This window comes from Mastigoproctus giganteus, chromosome 8 (assembly GCF_048544385.1).
Source record: "Mastigoproctus giganteus isolate SK-2022 chromosome 8, ASM4854438v1, whole genome shotgun sequence".
NCBI classification, from domain to species: Eukaryota; Metazoa; Arthropoda; class Arachnida; order Uropygi; family Thelyphonidae; genus Mastigoproctus; species Mastigoproctus giganteus.
In genome coordinates this window covers 123,692,000-123,704,130 of record NC_143582.1, presented here as the reverse complement: position 1 = coordinate 123,704,130, position 12,131 = coordinate 123,692,000, and the positions used below count along the sequence as shown (strand labels likewise).

The 12,131-nt window shown below is 37.3% G+C and overlaps 1 protein-coding gene across 3 annotated transcripts in view; it reads right to left on the bottom strand.

Moving 5' to 3' along the window:
- The window catches only part of LOC150081797 (WD repeat-containing protein 26), a 597,339-nt gene that overhangs the window by 217,344 nt on the left and 367,864 nt on the right, over positions 1–12,131 (bottom strand). For all 3 annotated transcript variants that reach the window (XM_090378893.1, XM_090378894.1, XM_090378895.1), the window contains one exon: positions 5,428–5,568. In XM_090378893.1, coding sequence (XP_090235019.1) covers positions 5,428–5,568 — 141 coding nt within the window. The remainder of the gene's footprint in view (positions 1–5,427; positions 5,569–12,131) is intronic.

The following is a 12,131-nucleotide window of genomic DNA, read 5'->3' as shown; positions in this document are numbered from 1 at the left end:
GTTTGTCCAGTTCCTCCTTAAATTTATTTAACCTATCAACTTCCACAACGACAGATGGAAGTTTGTTCCAGCAATTAACCACCCACTGGCTAAAGGCAAATTTCCACACATCTATTCTACATCTGTCTTTCCTCAATTTGAATTTATGCCCCCTTGGGTTCGTAATCTGAACAAGTGGAAGAATCCCATCAGAATTCAGCATGCTCAACCCATTCAAGGCCTTAAACATCCCAATCAGATCACCTCGCATGTGCCTAGTCTCCAGCTGCTAGAATTTGAAGAACTTGGGCCTCTCTTGGTAAGAGGATCCCTTCATTCCCCTCACCAATCTTGTTGCCTTTCTTGAGTATGTACAGCAATGTTTGCTGTACACACTCAAGCAAATCTACATCCTTCCTAAAATGAGGCCTACAGACCTGTATGCAGTACTCAAATAAATGTATCTCCAATTCACAAAGGGGGGGGATAAAAGGGTGACATGAGTAATTACAGACTGTTAGTATGACTTCTGTTCCAATGAAAATAATATTCTCTGGTTAAAGAATCACTGCAGGATCTTCTAAACAAGACTGCAGTAAAAATTCAGACACACCATGGGTCTGTTAAGGGAAAGTCTTGTCTGAACAATTTGATTGGATACTATAATGTGTTCACAAAGGAACTGGATGCAAAAAATAATTTTGTTATCATATACTTGGATTTCTGAAAAGCTTTTGATACTGTCTTGTACATGGAAGACTACTGCACAAATTGGAGAAGTATGGCCTTAAGGTCAAGTTGCTACAATGGATAAAAGGATGATTGAGTGGGAGAAGACAGAGTGGTTTGTTTGCTATTTGGTTTTTAGGAGCATTAGCAACTAAGGCCATATTGCTCCGGAGATATGCGGTGGTCAATCCCTGACCTTTCCGCATCCTCCGTATTTGGTGGTCACAGGCCCGAACCCCGGTCTAATCAAGAATGTGTGCTTCGCACTGCTGCTCCTGCCCACCTGGCTACAGAGGTGCCAGTGACAGAGAGTGGTAATCAATGGGCGCTGCTCCTCGTGGACTAATATTATTATTGGTGTCCCCAGGGTTCGGTGTTGGGCCCATTGTTGTTTTGTATATTTATAAATGATATTGATGAAGGTATATCAAGCTTAATGTCAAAGTTTGCAGATGATACAAAGGTTGGCAGGGTTGTTAATAAGAGTAATGACAGTATGCTGCTGCAACAGGATCTGAAAAAGTTGGGCAGATGAGAATGAAAGAGACCTGAGGGTCAATGATATATAGGAATTTTGATAGAAGGAAAAGGAATTGATTATCACCTTATATAAGGCAATGGTCATGCCACACCTTGAATATTGAGTACAGGTCTGGAAGCCTCATTTTAGGATGCAGAGTTGCTAGAACAAGTACAGAGGAGGGCAACAAGACTGGTGAGGGGAACAAAGATATTTTAAGTATTTGTGTTTCTTAGTGACTATCTGCATTGTAATATATGTTTGAATGATTTTACAATTTTTGTTTTCTGTATTTATAAATTAGCATTAGTAGAGGCATTTGATGCAAGAAAGCAAGCTTATGCAGCATCAGCCAAAAAAAAAAATTAAATAATAAATAAATAAAAAATAACCACTTCCACTTCACCCCTCTGTTCGTTCGAAATCCTGTCCAGCTGAGCTTTAAAGTTATTTAGGCTATCAACTTCCACGACAAGGGATGGACGTCTGTTCCACCAACCAACCACCCGCTGGCTAAAGGCAAATTTCCTCACGTCTATCCTACATCTGTCTTTCCTCAATTTGAATTTATGCCCTCTCAGGTGATTATTCTGAGCAAGAGGAAGAATTCCATCAGCATTGAGCATGCTCAAACTATTCAAGGCTTTATACACCTCTATCAGATCACCTCGCTGGTGCCTAGTCTCCAGACACTCTAATTTGCAAAACTTAAGCTTTTCTTCGTAAGAGCACCCCTTTGTTCCATTCACTAATCTTGTTGCCCTTCTCTGTACTCGTTCCAGCATCTCTACATACTTCTTCAAATGAGGCCTCCAGACCTGTATACAGTACTCTAGGTGTGGCCTGACCATTGCCTTATACAAGGGAATAATCACCTCCTTATCCCTGCTAGAAAAATTCCTATATATCATCGACAACACACCATGAGCTACTCTTGCAGCCCGTCTTCACTGCTCAGAAAACTTCATATCTGCCTGCACAACCACCCCCAGGTCCCTTTCATTCTCTACCACTGTCAGTGTAGTACCACAGAGTTGATACGTTGCTCTGGGGTTGCTGTTTCCCATATGTAGTAATTTACATTTGTCAATGTTAAACTTCATTTGCCACCTCTCAGCCCATCTGCTCAACCTTTCCAAATCCTGTTGCAGCAGCATAGTGTCAGTAGTGTCCTTGACAACCCTGCCAACCTTCATATCGTCTGCAAACTTGGACATTTAGCTTGATATACCATCATCAATATCATTTATAAATACAGAACACAATAATGGACCCAATACCGAACCCTGAGGGACTCCACTAATAACATTAGTCCACGATGAGCAGTGTCCATTGATTACCACTCTCTGTCTTCTCCCCCTCAACAACCCCTTTACCCATTGCAGCAATTTGCCTCCAATGCCACACTGCTCCAATTTGTACAGCAGTCTTCCATGTGCAACAGTATCAAAAGCCTTTCTAAGATCCAAGTATATAATATCAAAGTTATTACCTGCACCCAGTTCTTTTGTGACTGCATCATAGTATCCAATCAAATTGGTCAGGCAAGACTTCCCCTTAACAAAACCATGCTGTGTCTGAGCTATAACTGAAGTCTTGTCTAGATGATCCTGCAGTGCTTCTTTAACCAGTGCCTCCATTAATTTTCCAGGAACAGAAATTAAACTAACAGGTCTATAATTACTTGTGTTGCCCTTTGATCCTCCTTTGTGAATTGGGGTCACATTTGCACATCTCCAGTCCATGGGTACTTCCTCTGAGTCCAAGGAAGCTCTCATAATTATGGATAAGGGTTTGCTTACTTCCTTTGCTGCCTCCTTTAATATAACTGCATAGATCCCATCCACCCCAGGTGCCTTTCTCGTATTTATCTTCAACAATTTCTCCTCCACTTTTCTCTCAGTTATTACAAGATTCCCTAGCTTACTGCCAGAGTTGAATACACCTCTGGCATTCCCCTCGCTGAATAACTCCTCATGTGTGAATGTCGATGCAAAATATTCATTTAGTTTGTTAGCTACCTGAGCATGATCATCAACAGTTGAATCATCGATATCAAGTGGACCAATCTGATTCATCCCCTTCCTTCTAGAGTTTACATAAGTAAAGAACTCTTTGCTGTTTTTCTTTGCATCCCTTGCCAAAGATTTCTCGTAATCGGCCTTCGCCTGCCTAACCTCCTTTGTAACTTGGTTACAGATCAACTTGTATCTATCATAGGCTTCTGTGTCACGTGTTAATTTGTATGTATCCCATGCATTTTTCTTCTCTGCCATATGTCTCATTAGTTCATCTGACATTCACTTTGGCCTAAACCTTGAACAATATTTCTTAGTTGGTATGTAAAGCCTAGTAGCTTCCAAGATAAGTTCTTTGAATGCTTCCCATTTTGAATTTGCTGGTGGTAACATCATCAGTTGGTCCCACTGTATAGAATTTAAATACTGTCTCAGTCCATCGCAGTCGCCTTTACGAAAGCAATAACCCTTCCCTTTACCCCTAATGGTAGTTACCTCTTTGAGTAAATCCCACTTCAGCACACTGTGATCACTGCCACCTAGTGGTTCATTTACCTGCAGATTCTTAATGTATGAACAATCACTACTGATAATCAAATAAAGAGTATTACTCCCTCTAGTTGCCTCCCGAACACGCTGATGTAGAAAACAATCATCCAATAAATCCACAAAAGCCTTGCTAGTGTGTGAGTGACCAGCCCCCAAATTCCAGTCAATATCTGGGAAATTAAAATCGCCCATTATAAGACTCTCTGATTTACTGGCCCACTCTATTTCCCTGTACAATTTCTTATTATACTCATCAGAGTCATTAGGCCTACAGCACACTACTACTCTCAATTTTGATCTCCCAATGCTTATGTCACACCAAACTGACTCGACACTGCACTGTCCAGCAATTTCGACTGGCTTCACTTCCTTGGATTTTATGTATTTCTTAACTAATAGCATAACCCCTCCTCCCTTCCTATCCTGTCTATGCCTTCTGTAGACATTGTACTCCCCAAATTCCAGTTCTGCATTCCTTATATCTGTGTGACACCAAGTCTCTGAAATCCCCACAATATCTGCCTTTGATGTTTTGAGCAATACCTCAAATTCATTTACTGAACACCTAGCATTGGTGTACACGCAAGTATACATGCACCTGTTCTTTTTCTTAGCTACCCTCACACAACCCATGTGTTTACTTGTACCCCAATGATTCCCAGCAGTCTCTGAAATATTCTGCATCTTATTTTCCAGGCTGTGGCTCATTCCAATAGAAGCAGTGCAAGAATCACTTTCACCTCTGCCAGTGGCTACTGTTAATCTACTAGTCCTTGTATCCCCCCAATCTAGCAGTTTTCCGACCCACCTAACACTGCCTCGATAGCATCAGCAAACGTTCTTGCACCCTTTTTATTTAAGTGTATCCCATCCCTGTAGAAGCAGTCTCTCCTGTTAACAACAAATGATACTGATGATGGTATATCAGGCTTAATGTCCAAGTTTGCAGATGATACGAAGGTTGGCAGGATTGTTAATGACACTAATGACAGTACACTGCTGCAACAGGATCTAGAAAAGTTGAGCAGATGGGCTGAAGTGGCAAATGAAGTTTAACATTGACAAATGTAAAGTACTACATATGACAAATGTAAAGTACTACATAAAGCATCGCACAGTACGTTAAGTTCAAATGTTCATTATTATTTTTTTTCAATCAAGATCACTTGCGAACCCCAGGCGGCATCTTGTAGAACCCCAGTTGAGAAACCCTGCCTTAGACCTTCAATAGTTTTATTATTATTATTTTCAGTGCAAATGAAATGTTCTGGCCAGGTTTAGAAATACTCCAATGGTGGGATGGATTCTACTGACCAATTTCAACCTTCCCCAGCTGAACTGATCCCCTGAGAAGAATAAGTCAGGGTTTTTTTTTTTTTTTTTTTTGGTAAGAAGTTATTCTGTTAGGTACTTTTTTGCAGCTCATTTCAGACTTTTAGACAATAACAAGTTTCATCAGCTTCACCTAACCCAAAGGACCTAGTTAATCAAGTTATTTACTTTCTTAAAAACTTTCCTCATTAATTCTATTTAAAAATATTTAGCTTGGCAATGAAGTTTTATATTTACAAGTTTTGCTTCGTATTTTTTCTGCCTTAATATATACATATCAAATCACAACTGAAAGCATACCTCAACGTTCCACACCCATAAATCTGAGCAATCATCAGAACCACAAGCTATTAAATAAGAATCATCAGGACTCCAAGCTAGATAAGAAACACCATATGAGTGACCATCAAATATTCTCCTGTGACGAAGCTCCAGAGTTTGCTGCAAACATACAATAGAAAATCATACTGCAAACATACTCAAAATTAAATGATAAAACTTGGAAATGATCAGTAACATAATTTTATCACTTGTGTTACCACTAAAGTAAACTCTCAATTTACAAACACCAAATATTCTACATAGTTAATAAACTGAGAGTGATTTAGAGTGAACAACTTGTGTTTTAATGTATAACAGAAGGCCTGGGTATGGCTATTTCATGAAGATAGCATATCTGCCTATGAGAAATTGGAACTGGCATAACATTTAGTATAGATATGTCTTCCTGCCAAGCAGTGTTCTAGAATATTTCTTCCAAATTGATTAAAATAGTTATTAATTAATGTTATATGATGCATCATGTCATATGACACAGAACAAATCTCATTTAAGTCATTTTAAAATCTACAAAGTGAAGAAGGCTATCTGTTTAGTTTGTCCTAAAAGTTCTTTTAATTTATTAAAAACAGGAATGAAGCATTTTAAACGTATATGAGATTTACATATCTATTCATTTTCAGTTGTAAATTATATACAGAAGAAAATCAGATGTTTCATAGTATGATCTGATTACTTTCAGTGACTGTGGGTTTGTCATTCTGTTCTTTGTAATGGTAGAGTAGCGACAGTCACTGATGAAGTGGTAAGAAAATACCATGAGACATGTAATTTCCATCTGTACATAGCAATTTTAAACTGGAAATAAGTGTATAGTTTTAATGTAGGTTAAAAGTGCTCCATTCCTTTTAATATGTTTATGTCACTGAGATGCTTTTGATTTTTTAACATTTTTTTTGAATTACACTACACAGTACTAATTATGAAAATTGTGTGTTAATATTTCTGTTAGGTAAAGAAAAAAAACATTGAAATTAAAAGCTATATCTTTCTTAAAAGAAATTTAATACAGTAATACCCCGACTTACGCTACCCCGACTTACGCGAACTCGGAGTTACGCGGTTCTTGATTTTTTTCGTTTGGTGTATATCTAAAATTAGCTTACCAGTGATTTGGAAGTCAAATCATAAAGCTTGGGTGACAGCTTCGTTTTTGAGGACTGGTTTGGTCACCACTTCATATCCGAAGTCGAATGTTATTGCAAGTCTAAACAGATTCCATTTAAAGTGATGCTTCTTATTGACAATGTACCCGGTCACCCTCCTGCCACCCTAATTAATTTCGACCCACGTGTGAAAGTTGTGTTTTTGCCTCCAAACACAACCAGCTTGCTTCAACCAATGGACCAGGGAGTCATCAAAACATTCAAGGCTTACTTTTTTTTTTTTTTTTTTTTGGTAGTTGTTGGCGCATAGGCTTCTTTGGCCATAATGCACCTCCCAAGGTTTTTGCAGTACTTTGATCCAAGCCCGAGGCAGGAATCGAACCCGCAACCTTTGGGTTGCTAGGTAGGCACTTTACCCACCCGTCAAGGCTTACTACACGAGGCGTTTGTTTGCACGTCTGAATGAAGCTATGAGACAAAATAGTGAGATAAAGACTTTTGGAAACAATTCAATGTTTTAGATGCCATAAGAATCATTGATGAATCTTGGGATGAAATTCACAAAAAAAAAAAACATTGAATGGCATCTGGAAGAAACTTTGTTCATTTTTTTTTCAAAAACGAGACAAAAACAATGCCAGAAACTGATCATGTCGCTCATGTGATAGAAGAAGTTGTTATAATCTTGCCAGGCAATTAGATTTGGAAGTCAATGGTGATGATGTCAATGAGCTGTTGGATTCACATAGTCAGGAGCTGACAATGAATGAGATGCGTGAGCAAAACGTCACTGAAGTATCCGACACTTCAGACCCAGTTCCACCAGAAAAGCACATGACAACTGCAAGTTTGACAGAAGGTCTCAGCTCAATTGAAAAGGGCTTAGAAATTTTAGAATACATAGACTCCAACGAAGAACGCGTTATAGCTACAAAGCAAGGAATAAAAAAATTAACTTGCTACGAAGAAATTCTGCGTGAAAAAAAGAAGGCGCTGTGTCGATAGAAGAATTTGTTAGATTTTATGAAGCCATCGACATCGAAATAACTTTTTTACGTAACTCATTTACTTTTTTAATACATATTTTGTATTAATATGTAAAAACAAGTAATATAAAAAAAAATTTTTTAAAGTCAATTCCTACTTAGGTCAACAAAGAAAAATTTTATTTTAGTTACTTTTTATTAAATAATTACAATTAATATAAATATGTACATACATATGACAGAATCACAATATTAAGTGGCAAAATAGAAAGCGAATTTCCTTGCAATGTTCCGTTTTCCTTTCTATATATGGTGTTGGACTATTATTTTTATTCACATGTTTCATTTTCCATTTTGTTCCCTCCTTGACTCAGACTAGAACCCAGAATGAAAAAAAGAATCTGAAAAAGAAATTTTTTTCCAGTGATCTACACGCTTCGCCACTGACGGTATTTATTCCTAAATTTATATCCTGCTAAATATCTTATATAAGAGAAATTTTTTTCTCCCATATAAAACTAAAATTAATTAAATTTAATTAATGAATTAATATTTGAAAAAACTGTATTAACATCAAGTGTCATCCACTACAAGTTTAAAAAAATTTATTTGAACTTGAGTGGATGAATAAAAAGTATTTTATTAACGATTGAAAATTTGAACAAGATATATAAATATATATAGGGAGAGTGTGAACTAATAGTAGGAATTTAATAACTGCAATTTTATTAAATATTTTTCTTCTAAACTAGTGTTTTTGTTAGTCCTTGGTCCCAATTAAGCAAAATTTATATGTATTTGTATGCAAAGTTGTACCCCGACTTACGCGAATTCGACTTAAGCGATTTTCGTCGGACCACCTATCGCGTAACTTCGGGGTATTACTGTATAAGCAAATGTGTATATGAGAAATCTTTCTCCATTTACTTTTCATGATCTGGAACATTTCAAAGAATGTATTAATAGTTATTTATTGAACAAGTGTTCTTCTTCAACACTTGGTTTCATGAAATCTACAATAAAAGTCATTTCATAGTGAAAACTCAATTTTCTACATTTAAAATATAATCTGTGGGCTATCTAGATGTAGCAATATATTTTTACTACAGCAATAAGTTCATCCACATCAAAAAACTGCTTTGGTTTGTAACCCTTCTCTTTAAACACCTTGACCAGGGTCTCAGAAAACTTTTCAACAGTACTTCGATTTGATGAGGGAAATTCTCCCATAAATTTTGTTGTGCAGATTAGATAAGTTACACATTATATGTTATGCTGAAAGTCTTCTAAAGAAGACTTTCAGAACCAGCCCTAACTGGCTTTAAATTTAATATTTTCTGCCTTTGCACTCACCTTTGATGCTGCAACAAAATAACTGTGTAAATGCTTGGCTTTCTCATGTATTAGCATGCTACTTAAAAGGCACATTTTTATGAGCCTTTAGGACCGTTTCCATCTTCTCTACATAATGGTCACAGTGCAGGTAAGACACTAGAACTTTTTGATTTCCACATGTAATATCTGTCCTTATAGCAACCTCATTTTTCTTGATGGTTCATTCACTCCTAAACAGTCTCTCTACACGCAATCAAACACTTTTCTTTTTGTTTCAGTGTCATGATTTTCTTTGCTCTTTTCACAGTCACTTTCAGAGAACATAATAAACATTAATTAATAACAAAGACAGTAGCATGGACACCGAAAGCATGGTGCAAGGTATGCAAGTGCACACCTTGCACCATGCTACCGATTTGAAAACCTTTGGATTTTAAAGTAATATACAATTTTTAATATTTTTATCAATTTATTTTGGTGAACAAATAATTTATTCCTACATGCACCACCTGTCAAAATATCTTGCCAGTGCCCATGAACAGCAGTTTTCAAAACATTACAAAAATTAATACAAAATACATCCAAGGGGATATGGATTTGTATACAATGGTGACATGTCTACATGCAACACTATATATATATTAAACATTACACCAGCATATCACTGAAATGGTGGAGCATAAACAAATGTTCTAAAGGGAAAATATTTACTCCATGTATTTCTCCCTCGCATCCTCAGCATTAGTCAGTAGACCTACTCCAATGATTTACATTTATAATTTTCATATTTCAGCATTGGTTTGAATACTAAGCTGAACTGTGCATACATAAAACAGAAGTTGCTGGGGAGAGATTCCTGTTTTATATACATATATAAACAATATATTGTATAAAAGAAAAAAGAAGAAAGTGAAAAAGTAAACTTACAGGCAAAGTACCCAACAACCATAATGAATATAAACATTCCCATCCCACTTTTTCTATATATAGATTTTTTAACTTTTAACATTCCTAAATTCTTCCTATACCTTTTTCTCCTTTGTTTCTTGCTACTTTGCACATTATTTACTTCTTGCTTTACTTTTTTTTTTTTTTAAACATAAAATCTAAGAAAAAAGTGCATCCAGTTGACATGGGTGGACAGTCAGTTTGGTGTGGCACACCCAGGGTCCTGAGCTGGATATCATCATTCTCTCTCTCTCTCTCTCTCTCTCTCTCTCTCTCTCTCTCTCTCTCTCTCTCTCTCTCTCTCTCGGTAATATGGAAATTTTTTTTTTTGGCCAGTGCAGCATAAGCCTCAGGCTTCCTTGCACCATATGGTTAATATATGGCTAATAATTGAGAGGAGGGTGTTATAGGTCTAATGACTCTGATAAGTACAACAAACAATTGTACAGAGAAAAAGAGGGGGCAGTAAATCAGATTGTCTTATAATAGGAGATGTTAACTTCCCAGATATTGACTGGAACTTGTGGATTGGTTGGTCACACAAACACTAGCAAGACTTTCGTGGATTTATCGGATGATCGTTTTCTAGAGTAGCATGTTCAAGAGACAACAAGAGGGAGTAATACACTTGATCAGATTATCAGCAGTGATTATTCATGCATTAAGAATCTGCAGATAAAGAAACCACTGATGGCAGTGTACTGATGTGGGATTTACTCAAAGCCTAACTACCATCAGGGGTAATGAGAGGGGTTTTTGCTTTCATAAAGGTGACTGTAGTGGTCCCAGGCGGTTTTTAAATTCTACACAGTGGGACCAACTGATGATGTTACCAACAGCATTCAAGCAATTAATCTTGGAAGCTACTAGGCTTTTCGTACCAACTAGCAAGCTTATGCAGCATCAGCCAAAAAAAAAAAAAAAACCCCTCCCATTTCACCCCTCCATTCGTTCTAAATGCCTGTCCAGCTCAGGCTTAAATTTATATAGGCTATCAACTTCCACAACAAAAGATGAAAATCTGTTCCACCAATCAACTACCCGCCGGCTAAAGGCAAATTTCTGCACATCTATTCTACAACTGTCTTTCCTCAATTTAAATCTCTGCCCCTTAGGTTCTTAATCTGAGCAAGAAGAAAAATGCCATCAGCATTCAGCTTACTCAAGGCCTTATACACCTCAATCAGATAACCTCGCAGGTGCCTACTCTCCAGGTTCTACAATTTGCAGAACTTAAGCCTTTCTTGGTAAGAACACCCATTTGTACCCCTCTCCAATCTTGTTGCCCTTCTTTGTACTCGTTCTAGCAACTCTACATTTCCCCTCATCAATCTTGTTGTCCTTCTTTGTACTTGTTCTACATGCTTCCTAAAATGAGGCATCCAGACCTAGAGTACACAGTATTCTAGGTGTGGCCTGACCACTGTCTTGTATAACAAGATAATTACCTTACTGTCTCTACAAGCAAAATTCCTATATATCATTGACAAGACTCCGTGACCTGCCCTGGCAGTCCATCTGCATTTCTCAGCAAACTTCATATTCGACTGCACAATTACCCCACAGGTCTTTTTCACTTTCCTGAGTGTAGTACCACAAAGTGTTGGTAATTTCTCTTCGGTTATTGCTACCCACATGCAGTACTTTGCATTTGTCAATGTTAAACTTCAGTTGCCACTTCTCAGCCCATTTGCCCAACTTATCTAGATCCAGTTGGAGTAGCATTCTGTCTTTACTGTCATAACAACCCTGCCAACCTTTGTATCATCTGCAAACTTGGACATTAAACCTGATATACCTTCATCACTGATAAATATACAAAACAACAATTAGCCCAACACCGAACCTGGGGAACTCCACTAATAACATTTGTCCACGAAGAGCAGTGTCCATTGATTACCACTCTCTGTTGTCTCACACTCAACCATCCCTTTATCCATTGTAGCAACTTATAATTAATACATATCTCTCCAATTTGTACAGCAGTCTTTCATGTGCAACAGTATCAAAAGCTTTCCTGATATCCAAGTATATGATATCAAAATTATTGTTGGCATTCAGTTCCTTTGTGACCACATCATAGTATCCAATCAAATTGGTCAGACAAGACCTCCCCTTTAAAAAACCCATGCTTTGCCTTATTATTACTGCAGTCTTGTCTAGCTGATCTTGCAAAGTTTCTTTAACTAGTGATTCCAATATTTTCCCCAAAACAAGTTAAACTAACAGCTCTATAGTTATTTGTGTGACCGTTTGAATCCCCTTTGTGAATTGGTGATACAATTGCATA